General features: G+C 43.8%; 1 protein-coding gene across 4 annotated transcripts in view; it reads left to right on the top strand.

Annotated features, from left to right (window-relative positions):
• The window catches only part of RAB27A (RAB27A, member RAS oncogene family), a 533,740-nt gene that overhangs the window by 417,117 nt on the left and 99,652 nt on the right, over window positions 1–16,971 (top strand). For all 4 annotated transcript variants that reach the window (XM_078684858.1, XM_078684862.1, XM_078684859.1 and 1 more), the window contains one exon: window positions 3,319–3,492. In XM_078684858.1, the coding sequence (XP_078540984.1) occupies window positions 3,340–3,492 (153 nt within the window). In that variant the 5' untranslated portion in view covers window positions 3,319–3,339. The remainder of the gene's footprint in view (window positions 1–3,318; window positions 3,493–16,971) is intronic.

The following is a 16,971-nucleotide window of genomic DNA, read 5'->3' as shown; positions in this document are numbered from 1 at the left end:
GATTCAAGCAAGCTGGGCTGAAGACGGCTGAAATGCCAGAAACCGGTCCTCGGAAGCTTGTTTCCGGTCCAGGGAAGGCATGGCTTGGCAGTTCGGGCTGGACTGTTCCCATGAGGCTCAGGGTCAGACTCATTTGCATATAGCCATGTCTGAACTGGGGTGACAGAGTGGGCTAAAGAACGGTGATGGATTAAACCCAGATCTGTTGACTGGGTGTGAGTGTTTGATTGGTTCAGATGCTCGGTCCATCACCACCCCCTTTTGTACCACTTTGTTCGCCATAAGTTGGCAGGGTATGCTCAGACGGGAGTCCCTTGCTCACTTTGCCACTGGATTCAAGCAAGCCGGGCTGAAGACGGCTGAAATGCCAGAAACCGGTCCTCTGAAGCTTGTTTCCGGTCCAGGGAAGGCATGGCTTGGCAGTTCGGGCTGGACTGTTCCCATAAGCAACCGGGTCAGACTGATTTGCATATGGCCATGTCTGAACTGGAGTGGCAGAGTGGGCTAAAGAAGCTGAGTCATCTGTTGAGGTACGTTGGTCCGGTGTTGTGGAGTGCCTTGTGTGCGTGGGTGAGGAGCTTGAAGGTTATCCTCTTGTTGACCTGGAGCCAGTGCAGGTCTCTCGGGTGGGGTGTGATGTGGCTGCGGCGAGGGATGTCGAGGATCAGGCGTGCAGAGGTGTTCTGGATGCGTTGGAGCCGTCTCAGGAGTTTGGCCGAGGCTCCTGCGTAGAGGGCATTTCCATAGTCCAACCTGCTGCTGACAAGGACCTGGGTGACTAACCTCGAGTTAATATCATTTTAAGTTTCCTTTAAAAGCAGAGCAGTGGGGCGATGCTCCTCCGCATTAGCGGTGGAGCCGTCACTGCTTGCCTATGACCTATATAAGGTCACTTATCACTCTAACTTTCTCAAAGTCTCTGAAACTCACCTTTTTTTTATTTCAAAGTATTTTATTGATTTTTAATTAACAGATACATTACTTTTTGTGAAAATGTGTCAGATTTTCTTCTGCTGGAACCAGGAAAATATAACTAAAGAGATCGGTATTTTTCGTGACCTATTAGTTTCAGTTAATCCATTCTTTCTTATTCTGTGGAGAAAATATCAGAACAAAGTGATTTTAACAGTATCCTAAAGTAGCTTGTGTTTTTTGGATGAGTAATTTTTTCAGAATTGAGCGTTTTACTGTATTAAAAGTATAGCACTTCAGTCTGCAGGAGACGTTTTCAATATTCTTATTTTGGCAGTTTGGTAAACAAACGTACGGAATGTTTTACGTCTTGTGCCCTTTAAATAGCGGCCTTTAACTTTAAAAGAATTTGCGTGTAATTCCCACATAGCTGCCAATGATGACGTCGGCAATACCGGCTAGCTTTAGATCTAACCAGACTACCGTGCCAGGCCGTTTTGGGAATTGCCTGACCTCCATCTTCTGTTAAGTAAATTAAGCTCAGACTGGTTTCTACAAGTTGGCTCGTTTCCCAGAAGACTAAGGGAACTCCAGTTTGATTCCTGACATACAACTTTATTTTTAAACAGCTACTAAAACAAATGCACGCTGAGAACTATGTTCCTTTTGACACCTCGAGTAATAAAGAACTGAGAGTCCTGTATTGCATGTCAGAGACAGGTGATAAATATGTATCTGTAGGAAGTGGTACCGATTTAATTTGCTAAAACATATTGTAGCGTTTCTCTAGATGAAAAGACTCAAACCTTCGTGCCCAGGGCCGTAATGTCGGGCTGCAAGGAAGGAGGGTAAATAAATGCCCAGGTGGGATGTTTCATTTTGAGGGTTCTGGGTCCTGGATGGACTGAGATTTGCTGTCTTTGAAGCCTGAATAATAGTGTCTCTCGCGTATCTAATAAGGACACCGTTTATACTGAGATGTTTTAAATAATCTAGGTGATATTGACAGATGCAGTGTGTTGTCCAAGTCTTACAGAAAGAACTGCTGGTTTGCCTTGGTGATTGTAATTTTTAAAGTCCAGGTTGCTACATGTATCTTTTAGTCATTCTGAATTTCCATACCTGCATTATAATTATGTAGAACAGATCCCTTGCCACTATACTGGGTTCCTGGGGACAGAGCTCTCCCACCAGCTTTCTTTCTTTCCCTCTCTATATGATCCTATTGCTTCACTAAGACACTGTGGCCCATAATCAATTGTGGACCTCTGCTGACAACATTGAGTCCCCCATGAATCTTCCCCCTGACTCTGAAATGGAACCGTGTCATTGTCCTCCCATACAGTATACTCCATTATCAACCACTATCCCTCTGTACCTACCTTCATTCTGTAATCTATTACTGTATCTCTCCTTCTTCATCAGCCTATGGTCCTTCTCCTGTCCAGTGCATTATTTTAGAAGCCTGTCTTTTCTCTCCCTTGTGCACCTTTCGCCTGCCTTCTTTCTCTTATTTTCATATCTCAGCGAGCTTCTATTATTTCCTGATTCTGTCCATAAATCCTTCAACACTGTTCATCACTCCTTTCTTTACCCTGACATCTCTCTATTATCTTGCCTCCGCTTCTTCTGCATTGTTCCATTCCAGGCCCTATCTTCTATTTCTTTGAGATGCATTTTATACCTCTGATTCACTCATTTAGCTCCGTTCTAACCTCCTTCTTTACTCCAAATCAGATCCTCTCTTACCCACTCCCTCCTATCTGTGAAGACTGCTGTCTTTTTTCTCCTTAGAACTGCCCACCCCTAATAAAGCACCATACATGCCCTCCTGTCCGCGTCTGTGTCCCTTCCTCTGCATGTATCCATCCATAAAAGCCTGTATCACAATCTTTCTTGGCAACGGTCAAGCCTGTCTCATCTCCCATCAGTGTCCGCACTATTGAAACTCCAGCTGTCCCTGTCGCTATCCTCATTCTTCCACCGAGATCAGATGCCATCCACCTCTAGTGCATCATCCTATGGTATATATTCTTATTCTCTACCACATCATCATCATGTGGTATAACGCCCAACTCTGATCAACTGCATCTGTCACTTCACTCCCTATCCCAGACTCCTCCTTTCAGGTCCTCCATTTGTGGGTGCCTCCAGCAGTCTCAACGAGGTAAATCCCCTTCAGCTGGTTTATTAATTTGTATTGTTTTAGCAATGTGGAATGAATGCATGAGGACTTCAGTTTGTAAGTGACAGTGAGATGAGAGGATAGTGTCGAGTGGATCCCATCTTTGAGAAAGGGAGGTACTTGCCATTCCACTGCTGCAGAAGTCACTGATCAATATTTAAGTGTTCTAAGTTAGAATTTAAACCTTGAAATCACTAACCCATGGTTGTTTCATCTCGCAGGTCAATAACTGAACTATCACCATGTCGGATGGGGATTACGACTACCTCATTAAATTCTTGGCACTTGGAGATTCGGGAGTCGGAAAGACGAGTTTTCTCTTCCAATACACGGATGGAAAGTTTAACTCCAAATTCATCACAACAGTGGGCATCGACTTTAGGGAAAAGAGAGTGGTAAGTCGGCTCATCTCTATAAGACTCTGTTCAAGGAGCATTAAAAAAAAGAATCATGGTAATTTGAATCCCATAAACCCTGACACATTATTTTGGAATATTTATAGAAAAGAGCCAGAACATTGGCATCAGATTCCAGTAGTGTGACTGCTTTTAGCAGAGGCACATTGGGTATTTAAAAGCAGCCCTAGTAAAAATGCTCAAACTAGCCCGGCTCCCTCCAACTCCTAGTGCAGTCTCTCACTTGCCATCGATCCATTCTCTCTATCTTCTCTTCTCTTTTCTTTTCACTTCCCTTCTCTTCTCTTTTATCTTCCCTTCTCTTTTCTTCTTTTCTCTTCTCTTCCCTTTTCTTTTTTTCTCTTCCCATCTCTTCTCTATTTCTGTTAGCTTTCTGTCAGCTTTTTCTTCCCTTCTCTTCCCTCCTTCCCTCCCTCCTTCCCTCTCTCTCTTTCTTTCTCTATCACTCTTGAAACCGCCCCATGCCTGCTGCAATTAATGTCTGGAAGCTAGGGTGTAACAGGGTATAAGGAAGAACACTGGGCTTTCAAAACCGGCATCCAAGGCCACTAACCCACTGGGAAAATGTCCAGTGTGATAAAACGCCAGTCCGGCCTGGGCTGAAAGTAACAGAGAGAAGTGTCCTACAGAGATCTTTGCAACAAAATGTAAAATGTTGAGGGATTGTATCTTTAAGAACTTTGGTGTGATACTTTCAGACACACTTTGTATGTGCCACACGCTAAGCACTGGACCATCCAACCCTAGAACATTTGACACATCTGGCTTGTTTATGAATATTGATAGGTTAGCTGTACCCTAAAGGAGCAGCACGTGGGGGCCAGTAGTTAGATCAATGATCTAGTCTCAAAGGAAAGCTTTTCAGGGGCTGTATTTGCCTAAGCCCCTTAGAAATGACATATTGGCCAATATGGACAACTGCCTGATTCTTATTGTTTACATTCTGCTGTGAGCTTTTAGTTGTCAGCTGTAGTTGCAATACTGTAGTACCTGGCTCACACCCATGGAATTGAGAGCACTCCCCGTTGTCTGATTGGATTCAAAGAAGTACATGGCATTTTGAGACCCACAGGAGACTTTATTAATTATAAACTGCCATCGGCAAATTACCAATTCTCTTTGGACCTGTTTAAAGCCCACGTCTTACCGCTTCACACTTTAAAATATTTGGGGTCTCTAACCAAGGCATTCAACCAGTTCTTACATTAAAGGTTGGCCTAGTGCTGGGATGTGCCCTAGTGTGTGATCATTCTCAATACTGCTGACATCTCATCACACTGACAGCGCTTGTAGATGTATTTGAAGTATTGTATGTTTATGTCTTGCCTACTAGACAGTCCATGCACGGTCTACTGTGATATGCTTACAGAGTGGCTTAGAGCCCACCCAGTACTTAACATTGGTTGGCTTCATTGCCACTCTTATTTGCTTGCTTCTAATTTGTTAGCTGGCATGGGCTTTCCTTGTTCTTCTGATATTTGTCCCTTACCTGATGTAATTACAACAGAAAGGTGGCCATTCTTTGGATCATAAATTTGTGACGTTTTCACTGTTCCTCATGCTATTTCACGTGTCACTTGCGCCATTCACTTCCTGCACGAGCACTGATGTGCCCACGAATGTTTGGGTTACCCCCACATACAATGTAAATAGTGCTAACACACCAATTGTATTAATAACTTTTTAAATATAGACTGCTCTATATAATTTTCATAAACTATTGATGTCTCCTTTCTGTTGTAATTGTTGTTTACACTTTACATAATTGCCTACAAATATTACCTGTTGAGGCGTTGTTTGTTACACATTAACTACCCAGGTCTCAACTGTGTTTAGGGGTTATCTCCTGTGGCTTTTTCCTTGTCCCTTACCTGGAGTATTGCCCTTATACAGTCTCCTGCCATTGCTCGCTTCTTCAGGTATTACATTTTTCGTTTTGTTATAGCACTCTAGGAGATTGCATGTGTTTTCCAGCTATCTCCCTCATGTACTTCTCTTCCACCCTCTGCGCTGATTTGTCTTGCCTGTGTGCTTCTTCCCGACTCCTTCTGTGAAGGGCTTGCCCTCGTGTGCCCCCCACAATGATTTCTCAACCGTGAGCTTCTGCCTCCTACGAGCTCCAAATTCTGTCTCTTGTAATGTTGTGTGCCTATATGCGTTCTGCAGCTCGAGTCTTTGCCCGAGCTTATAGAACTATATGAAGTCACACAGTGTGGGTTGGCATTGTGAAGCTGGACGGATGTGGACACGGACCCCTGTGCCTGTGCTGTATTGGAGGGCTGAGTTAGTGAATAAAGCTTTTAAATCCAAATGCCTTTGATTCATCATTACAGTTATGGCAATGGGTGGCTCAAACCGCTCCAAACCCATACTCTGAGCCACCCGACCATTTGTGAACTCCACCTTAAAATGAAGACTGCAAAGGAGGTACCTCGCAAGTACAACTTTGTTGTGGATGGGTTGTTCACTTGTTCATGCCATATTCATTACCCCTGTGTGATCTTCTCACGGGCGTATCAATGTTTTGACTGTTACAGCAAGCATGTTCTGTCATACAATGTCGGCCATCTTGGATTGGGCCCAGCACTGTTTGTGTATTTTGTGTTTTTTCCACACATGATCGCAACAGCTATTACTGTGTCGGCAACCTTTGGGTTCATACAGCTTTTGTTCTGGTGATACACATACCACGTGTATTGTCCCAGAAGAAATGTTCGTCAATTAAACTTGGTGACATGCACACCTGACATGAATTGTGTGTCGAGGATCAGGTTAGTCATTGGTGCTTGGAGATAATTATTTGGGTGATACGCACACCTACCTTTGCGTGTTAGCCAGAGAGAATCTCCCGAGGTGCAATTAGTACACAGTGACACGCACACCTACTGTGAGTGTGGAACTAGTTTTCATCACTAAATGCAGAATTGTTGGAAGTGACTTGTTCTATAGTAAAAAGGTGATTTCTGTATTTTAGCTTCAGCACGTTTAGGTGTGGGTCCCTATTTCTGTTTTGTGGTTATTTATTGTGAATACTATACTGCTATGACCACAATGAATCTTGCCGCTCTGCAGTCTTTCATGATGAAAGATGATGTAGTGAATAGCTTGAGGAGGGAATAATGAAAAGATGACTTCATTAACTTTTGAAAATGAGGATATGTCTCCAGTCAGAAGAAAATTCTTCTGCATTGTCTTGGCCCTGGGGGAAACCTCGCTCTGGGGATGAAGGAGACATATTCACCGAAGCCCGGGCAGATTTAGGTGCTTAATTTGCGCCTACAGTGTGAAAGGCTATTGATTGGATCGGTATAATTTCTACCATCATAAACAGGGTCCGAGTCAGAAAATAAAGGACTATGTGGCCGCTTTAAGAAAGTTGGCATTGTCTTGTAAATTTAGCGGGTTGAAGATTAGTTGTGGGTCCATGGGGATTCTAGTGTACAGAAAGTTACAGCCATAATTAGCAAATCTGAGCTTACTTCTAGATGTACGAAAGCTGTGGTTTCTTCTAGTAAAAAGGAAGGTGGTGACGATATAGTCAAAATTGTTAAGGAAGGAATTTCCGCTAAGGTCACCAAGTGAGTCTTAACGAGGAGAAAAGTGTTGGAAAGCAGAACCCAAGGTGGAGGATGTCTGACTTGAGGGGAATATGTTACCAGTGTGGTAGCACCTCTCATTTGGCCCAGGATTAGAAACGTCCTGCTTTGGGCCAGAAGTGTGCAAAATGTAGGATCACTGGACATTTTGCACATTGGTGTTGCAAATCAAAGTCTGTAAAGTGTGTGGTCGAAGAGTGTGATCAAGGTGAGGCCTAGTTCTGATATGGATGACTCAAGTTCTTAGCATACATGATAAGGTGAAATGGGTAAATGGCAAACACAGTTAAAAAACAGTGTGTAAGTTGGTGGCAGAGGGTGTTTAAGTGACTCTGGTAGCAGATTCTGGCTCGCCTGACACCATCATTAAGCAAGACATATGGTTGGATTTATTCTTTGGGAAAATAGTTTTAGGGGTTAAGAGGCCGGACGTTCACCCACAGAGTTACATGGGTGGGGTTATTGATTTATTGGGCTGTTGTAAGCAGCTGTTTGAGTTAAAAGGGAGGCAAGCAGACTGTAAACTTTGTTTCCATGCCTGGTCTGTGTGTTCTGGGATGGTGGGATAGAGGGGAGTTGGGCATCTTTCTCGACTCCAATAGTCCAGATCCAGTCTTAAGTGTGGGCAGTGAAAGGAAGGAAAGCAGTGAATTTGCAAGAAATTTGCGTAAGGTTTTTACTGGTTCATTGGAGGAACTTAAGGGTTTTGCCCTCAAAATATTTTTGAAAGGATATGCTTGCCCCTGTAAATTAAGGAACATCCCTATGAGTGTTAAGGATGGGTAGTTAATGAGCTCAACAAATTGGTGGAGAGTGGAGTAATTGAACAAGCCGAGTCATCAGACTGGGTCACCCCCCTGTTGTGGCAAGGAAGGAGAGTGGCCACATCCGTTTGTGTGTGGACTTCTGGGAACTTAATAAGAACATTTATGTGGAAATGTTTCACCTGCCCAGGATTTTTCAATTGCTATCAGTTACTAGGAAGATGGAATGGTTTTCCACTATAGATTTGACTTCAGCGTACTACCAGGTCCCTCTACATAAGAGCAGCAAACAACCTACCTCATTTATTAACCCGATTTGTATGTTCCAGTTTAGGCATGTTCCTTATGGATTGGCGTCAGCCGCCGCCATGTTCCAACGACTCATGCACCAATTGTTAACGGACATGAGAAACATAATTTTCTTCCCGGTTGACATCTAGGTCATGGGTAGGAAGGAACATGATGGGATTTTGCTGGAAGTGTTAAAAACGTTGGAGCTTTATGGGTTGAGAGCTGAGGAGCCCCAAGTGCAGGTTTGAGAGGAATACTGAAACACATTTGGGGCATGAGATCAGCTCCAAAGGGATCTTTAGTCTGAATTAGTTGAAGCTATTAAGGCCCCTATACCCCAATGTAAGGATGAGGTAAGATCCTTTTTAGGATAAGCTCAGTTCTATTTCAAGTTTGTTTATAAATTCTCAGTCAAATGTTTCCTATTTACCTCCTACTCAAGAAGGGGTGCACATTTTTACGGACAGATGAATGGCAATTCTGTTTTGACAGCATTAAGGGGGATTTTTGCTCGGTTCTGGCCTTCAAGGTTTTGAACCCAAGCTCAAGAGTTTCATCACCACTGATGCAAATGGAAAGGGATTAGGGGCGGTACTGTCCAAGGTGCAGGAAGATGGAACAGAGGGTATTGTAGCCTTTGCGTCCCTCACACTCACCCTAACTGAGGAAAAGTACTCCATTATTGAGAGGGAGATCTTGGGGTGTTTGTTGGGGCTCAGATACTTTAGACAGTTCATTTGGGGTACTAAAGTTATAGTAAGGACTGACCACAAACCTCTCAAAAAAGGTCCTCACATCACAAGGTTTAAGCAGTGTGTCTCCTACAATTTTGGGTGTGTCTATGCAGTTGTTAGATTTTGTTTATGAAATAAAGTACATGCCAGGGGTGTGTAAGAAGATAGCAGGCTTTTTAAGCAGATTTCCGTTATCAGTGGATTGTGAAGTAAAGAATGACTGGGAGGATTAGTTGGTGGCAACAGTTTTTGAGGAGAACTACAAAGTTTTGGTTGTGAGGAATTGGCCAATGCCATCTCTCATGGTGATATGTGTATTACTGTTTTTAGGTATGTCCTAAATGGCTGGCTAGAGAAAGCTCAGTTGTGTAAAGACCATATTCCATTCTGGGAAGTAAAGAATGATTTATCCGTGGAAGAAGAGTTGTTGCTTAGAGGTGGCAAGTTAAATCCGCCATGGGCATTCTGGAACAAGGTTATAAACCTTTGCTATGAGGGTCTCACCTTGTTATAGTAAAAACGAAGTGTAGGGTTAAATAATAATACTGGTGGCCAGGGGTGGATAAGGAAATTGAGAGAGTGGTGAGGGTAGTGTGTGAAGTGTATTAATTCCGACAGAACCATAATCACGTTTAAGCCACCCTTGCACCCTACTGCAGTCCAGATTATGTCTTGGGAAAAAGTAGGGATTGACATTGTTGGACCTGTGAAAGATGTTAATGGTTTGCACTAACATATTCTGGTGCTGGTTGATCACTTTTCCAAGTGGCCTGAAATCAAAGTGGTGCAAAGAGCAGATTCAGAATCGTTGTGTTTGTTAGGAGAGGTTTTAGTCCGTGGAGGGTTGCCAAAGGATATTATTTCTGCAAACTGGGGACAGCTCTTGGCTCATAGTTTCAAGAATTTCATAAAAGAAAACTGGAATTGTACCCGGGACCATGTCCCTGCATCATCCAAAGGGAAATGAAAGCATTGAATGCGCCAATAGAGTCATAAAAGCGATAATGAAGTTTTCAAATAGTAACAAGATGGATTTGGAGGATGAATTGAGGAAAACTGTGGGTACCTAGAGGGTTACCCAATGTGAGTCAACAGAAAATAGCCCTTTTGAGCTGATTAAGGTGAGATCACCAAGTATTAAAGATAATATGCGGTTGTTAGGATGCACGAAGATTGTTTCTTGTTCACCAAGAAAAGTGAGGAATTGCATGGAAATGAGACAAGCTAAGTATAAGCAAACATATTACTTATATGGTGTGAAAAAAATGGACCTTTGCGTTGGCTATCGTATGAAGTTAAAAAAAGGCGGTTAATATGGAAATGGGAAAGTAAATGCTCTACACCCCTGAAGGTAGTGAAAATGTTGTTTAATTCTGCGCTACTCATTGATGGGAAAGTCTACCATGCAAAAAGCCTAGCATTATTCAGCGGGAGAACAGTTTGAGGTTCAAGTGGGGAAGGCTCTGAGAATGGGCAATGAGATTAGTACTTTGCCAAGAAAGTATGATTGGGTTGATGATGTAACCCCTTTGGGTGTATTGGCAAAGAATTCTCCGTAAGAACCTATGGGAAGTGTTGACCCTGTTCCTGTGTCTCAAGACTCTGTTGTAGTAGATCCTGTCCCTGTGTTTCAAGACCAGTTGTGAATAATTGTGGAATTTCAAATTGTGGAAGTCCCAAAAGATTGTATAGATACAGGGAACGCATTTCAGAAGATCACCAGGTCGGGGAGGTATGTTTGAAGCCCAAAAACCTGGATAATTATCTTATAGTTATAAGTTGTTAGTTCCTTATGAAGATGTATTCTGACTATGGGATTCAAATCTTTTAAGAATTGCAGTGGAGTGCTTAGAAATAGCTCGCTGTCTCCTTTAGTCAGATTTTAATCACAAAGTTAATGTAACAATGTTCTGCATATATATAGTGTGGAAGAGGGGAAGTGTTATGTTGTGTGCTCATATGTGTTCTGGAGCTCGAGTCTTTGTCGGAGGTCATAGAGTGATATGAGTTCACACAGTGAGGGTTGGTATTGTGGAACTGGATGGAGGTGTAGGCGGACCGCTGTGCCTGTGCTGTATTGGAGGTTTGAGTTAGTGAATAAAGCCTTTAAATCCAACTGCCTTGGACTTATTTTTACATCTTTCACCTATTTGCTTTTCTGCCATGCTCCATGTTGTTCTCCCTTTTGCCCATTTCCCCACAATACCCTCCGTGTGGCTCCACAGACACACGCACTTCATGTTGCTTCTATACCCCTGTAATGCTACAACCCTCTTCTTCCACATGTATTGCTCATATCTGCCTGTTTTCTGATAAAAAAATCAAACCTCATTCTACGACTATGTCCTCCCAAATAAACACCCTGTAGACTCTTCCCTCCTCTATACTATTCAAACCAAGTAACAGACTCGCATGTCCACCACTCCAATTAACATCTTATATTTCCTTATTCTAATCCACTCTGGGTTCCAGAGTAGCGTGTTGTTAGACCTGGCATCCTTGGTGTGGTTTCTTCTGTCCTTTGCCTCTACGTCCTGTATTTCTGATTATATGCAGCACTTCGTTTATGCTGGATGGTTTACTCTGGGCACTTTACCACTGCTGATCAGTGCTAAAGTGTAAGTGCTCCCTGTGTAAATTGTGATTGTGTGTCGGGTTCCTCAACTTCTTAGGATCGGAACGATGCTCATTAATGGTCCACCTCTCGATAGCTTCAAGTCTGAGTGCTATTATAGCGCAGAACAGTGAAGCGATCAAGCGAGGGAAGGACAGGGAGGGAACAGCAGGGAAAGAGACCTGAAACGACACAGAAGCAAAGCACACAATCAACATCTATGGACATACTCTATTCTTCCCCCTTCTGTAGAAGGGCATAGTGGTACAACAAGTAACTACCTGTAAAGAAAAAGAAAGACGTGTGTTGTCTTAGTTGATCCACCTCAAATTGTGCCTCTCCAAGAACAGGAGGCCGGTAAGAGCACTACAGAGAAGAAAATAACATACTATTAGGTGCGTGTTCTCATCCCTATATGTAACATATTCTCATACCTACCAAACGTGAAGGGACGCGTACCCAGCACCCCCTCTGGCCTAGTTTCACAGAGGTTGTTTGAGACCTAACTTGGCTCATCCACAATCCTTTGCTAAATGGATACACAAAAAAACAAAGTTAGAGAAAAAACTCAAAGCCTTAAGTTTTTAACGGTATTTTCTTATGGGTATGGTCTATTAAACTTGAATGTACACTCTCACCCAGCCGGACTACGTAGCGCCAGGTAACAGCCATTGGTAAACATAAAAGTTTGTTGATCATCACAGAAGTGCTCCTCCACTTGGAACACAGGAAGCCATGGACTCTCCGTCCTGAAGAAAAAGCACTCTACCACTCCTGTAGGTACTATCAACATGTATTAACAATCTGTCTGTAGGATAATGGTATCGCTCCGACCATACACCCCAGCACAGGTATCCTTTCTACTCGCGAGAGACCACAAACGTGTGTCTCACCAACGAGGAGGTACACCTAGTGCCATGGGATGATACTTCAATTCAAGCAGGACGCTTCTTAAAAGCGCAGAATTTAAGGGATGTTAGTCCCGACATGAATTCCCCAAATATCAATATGCACACTCTCTCACTCTCATACTATTAGGGAAGGTATCAGTGGGGGTGCAGCAGCACCTTTACCGGACCCGCACTCGTGTCTGCTCTTTGTTGTTCAGGACTGGGTCCCTCACCGGGGCACTGACTGTGGAGCTCCTCAAACAGCAGTTCCCAAAGGCGGCTCTCCTCCGAGGCGCCAGCCGCTCGGCTCCCCGTAGAAACCAAGAACCAAGAGGGAAAAAAACAGCAATGCCCCAAAAGCAGCCTCTTTGTGCTCCGAACGTAGAATACTCGGCAACGCCGCAGGGGCGGAAGTTCGCTCATATGCCTTCCGCTTCTCTGCGTGCATGCACGCTGCCGCCAGTGCTCATGGGACTTGAAATATTTTGAGCATTTTCAGCGCAAAACAGGAAAGGGCTCGTTTCGAGACCTGACATTATGATTGGTTAATAATGATTGTCATATTTGATTTACTGATAAGTCCCTAGTAAAGTGTACTGTGTGTGCCCAGGGCCTGTAAGTCAAATGCTTCTAGTGGGCTTGCAGCACTGGTTGTGCTACCCACATGAGTAGTCCTGTAAACCTTTCTCAGACCTGCCATTGCAGTGTCTGTGAGTGCAGTTTTAAACTGGCATGTCAACCTAACAAGTGCACCTACTTGCCAGGCTCAACCATTCCCTTTTACTACATGTAAGGCACCCCTAATGTAGGCTAAGGTATCTTCATGGGTAAGGCACAGCATATGTGAACGTTAGGACATGTACTGGTGTGTTTTGCATGTCCTGATAGTGAAATACTGCCAATTTAGGTTTTCACTATTGCAAGGACTAGCCCTTCCTTAGGTTATCATTGGAGCTGCCTTGTAGCATTTTACAGGTGTAACTTTAAATTGGGGAAATGCTAGAGATTTGGAGTTTGGGCTCTCTGAGTACAGAATTTAAAAACACATATTTTAGTGAAGGGGGTTTTTTAATTGTGTGTTTGAAAATGCCGATTTTCTTGCTCTATAATCCTGTGCCACCGCCTGCCTGTGGAATCAAAGTCTGGTTTAGACAGACTGCTAGGTTGCTTTTGCATTTACTCTAGACAGTAGCACAAAGGTTGTTGAGGTGTGCCCTGCATAATCTGATAGCTCATCACCAGGCTGTTAGGCCTCTCTAAGCTAGAGCGGTGGGAGAAATTGTCCCTGACACCTGATTTGGGCTGTGCCTGGCCTCTCACAGTGCTGTCTCTGTCCCCCGTCACCCCCCCCGTACTGTGTTCAAAGTCATGGCAGGATCTTGTGGACAACAAAAATTTTCCTTTAAAGTATGGCCCTTTCAAGGCCAAAAGGGGGATAAGTATTGGACCTAAAACCCTAGACTTTTAGACCACTTCTGGATTGGGGACTCTGCCAAGAAGAAGGGCTGAAGAACTGTCAGGAGGAGTACTGCCCCTTTGCTGTGTGTTGTTTTGCTGGGTTGGCCTGTAGTTGCTGCTTCTGTCTGTGGGTAGTGAAAAAACTGGTCTCTGCTTTTGAATCCTACTTTTTCAAGGTTCTCCAAGGACTTCTGTGTGCTTCCCTCCTGTTGGAAGTCTCAGGGCCATCCAAGTCTTCACCTGCAGGATCCCTGAACTCCTGCCAAGTGGTGCTAATTCCAGTTCTAGGCTCTTGGAGGTTGTTCCTGTTGCAAAAGACTGGAAAATTGCAGGAACAATTTCCACACGCCACCACCTTGCGGCTAAAGAGATCGATGCATCACTGGTCTGCAGCTGAAAGAATCGATACAACGCCTGTTTGCCACCGCTGCATCGACCTCCGGCACGTCTGGATTTCCACTCAACGCACCTGTGCGCAAGTTTTCCACTGCATCACTCGTCGACCACAACAGTCTTCGGATGTTGACGCATCGCTTCCCCCTACAGTCTGGAACTGACACAACACTTCTCCCGCAACACTTCTCCGTGCAGCAGAACTGATGTATTGTCTGCCTAGGGACTCAGGAACCTACACATCGCCGAGTTTTTCAAAAGCTTTTGCGTGTTTTTTTTTTTCATTTAATTTGCCGATTAGAATTGGAGCAGCAAATAAAAAAAGTGTCTGTCTCATTTTGTAGACTTGTGACTGCGTGATGTGTGCACCTACAAAATGACTCTGTAGGGCTTTTTTTTTTTTAGTGAGCCATGTAGCACAGCATTGGGAATACTGTACAGCATACCTAAAACGACTGAGAAAGCCAGCAATTATAAAGGTGAGGCCTGTGGGCTTTGTCAGTATTGCTAACTATTTAGCCAGAGTAAGGTAGGCTGAAGCTCTATGCAGAGGTCTGATTGACTGTAAGTCATCTGGCCAACAAACCTATGTGTGCATCTCTGTGTGAAAAGCATTGGACTCGGCAACCTTTTCACATTCAGAAAAAAATATTTGGTTCCATCTGACATATTTTGACTTTGTGTAACACTTGTGTTCTTGCCTCACTAAAGGATATTTATAATTGTTTTTATTTAATTTCTACAGATTTAACTCTTCTGTGTAGGATTCACTTTTGAGGAAGTGATGGGCGTTCTTGGTTTTCACTTCTATCCTCTTTTACAGGCGAGCGTGCATGCGCGTGTTTGTTTGGTGTGGGTAATGGAGAGGCTTGCTGCATATGCTCGCTGCGGATGATAAATTCACTTGTCTAATAATTAGGGTGTCAGCATTATAGAGTGGAAAAATAAAGAATGAGTCAGATGTTTTTGTTTCTTCACCAGTCTCATTGTAGGCCTGAGGGCAGTTTTTATGGAATACAGATCTGCTGCTGGGCAGCTATATAAAGCTCCTGCCTCTCCTTATCTACTGAAATTAGAGGGAGACTGTGCTCTGTGTAGCATCCGAGATTAGATAAAGGTAACCTGGCAAGAACACGTTTTTGGATTGCTAATAATATTACAGTTGCTAACCACCTAGAGTATATATAGTTATCTACACTGCTTAGCCTCCAGAAATGCTGATACTTTCATTGGAGTCCTACCAGGGATATCCTGCTGTTAAAACTTCCTTAGAGACTCTTATATTGAAAACAGGCTCCTCACTTGTGAATGGTCAAGTCATTCACAGAGTTATAGGTTTTTTGACCCCTGACTTGTTAACACTATACTTATAGCACCTTCAAACCTTCTTTCTCCTTTTTCAAGTGTTGAAGCAGGAGTTTGGGTTTCCATAACCGAAACACTAGATTTGTTGACGACTGTTGTGTTGTGGGACCTGGGCCCACATGCTCCTCAAATGACGGACGCACATACACGTTGGTATTGTTGATAAAGTGGCCACAAGCACATCCACCTAGGCCCTTTTATTTTCAGACTCACATCATCGTGACGTGACGCCTGTGATGGATGGATGGATGGTGCAAGTGTAAGTGTGTCCAGCCCTGAAGGGAGTGGCTGGTAAACCAAGTGCCTGCTGAGACACTAGAACGTGTCCATCACAACAATACAACAACATTAAAGTTACATGTGGGTCTCACAAATTCTGTTGGAAAGTGAAGCACTGTCGTCCTAAGTCAGACTCCATGCTTAGCTTTAAAGCAAACCTACCATTTTCAAAAGCTTCATTTTGCCCATCGAGTTGCCAGCACTTAATTTAATTTATGCTCCAAATTACGTTGCAACTCTACATGGAATATACAAGCTTATGTCATTGGTAAATAAGGCAGAAACATCTAAGTCTTAGTCAAGAAGCGAAACAAAAATTGACAGTGGTGGCTGCAGCACAAAAAAACCTGTTTCATTCGGTGAATTAAGGAACATTTCTTTGGCCTTATCAAATGATAAGGCGATACACCGTAGACCAAATCTAACGTACTCCCGAAGCAGTTGTGCCAAATATCTGGAGGGTTCACGCACAAAAAGAACCATATCCTCTGCATAAAGCGAAATGGCTACTGGTCGGTAATCAAAATTGAGTGCGGTCTCCCTGTGTCGCTGTCTAATGACACAAGCTAATGGTTCCAACACGATTGCAAACAGGAGCGGAGAAAGGGGACACCCCTGATGCGTACCCCTCTGTATTTGAAATGGTTCGGAGGTCAGCCCCCCAACACGTACTCTCGCGGTCGGTTCTGTGTAAAGCACAGCTATCCACTGTAGGAACAGGGCGGGAAGCCCATGCGACGCAACACATAATACATGTACTGCCATTCCACCGAGTCAAACGCTTTGGCAGCATCTAACAATACTGCCGCTGCTGGCAAGGTCGGCTCAAGGACGTGGAACATGGAGAAAACAGTTAGAAGATTGTGCGATGTGGATCTCTCAGGTATAAAACCCGATTGATCGGGCGCACCAGGTTTAGGTCTTGGTCCCAGCGAGCGATTTGCCCGCTCCACAATCACCACCGTGGAGAGTACTGATCCAAAGAGCTCTCGCAGTAGGCTATCTATAAACGTCTCCATTTTGTTAATAGGAGTAGATTCCGAAAGCCCAGTAATGCGAAGATTATTGCGCCTC

Source organism: Lissotriton helveticus, chromosome 3_2 (genome assembly GCF_964261635.1).
Source record: "Lissotriton helveticus chromosome 3_2, aLisHel1.1, whole genome shotgun sequence".
NCBI classification, from domain to species: domain Eukaryota; kingdom Metazoa; phylum Chordata; class Amphibia; order Caudata; family Salamandridae; genus Lissotriton; species Lissotriton helveticus.
The sequence above is the reverse complement of the archived record's forward strand: the minus strand, read 5'-3'. Positions and strand labels throughout refer to the sequence as shown.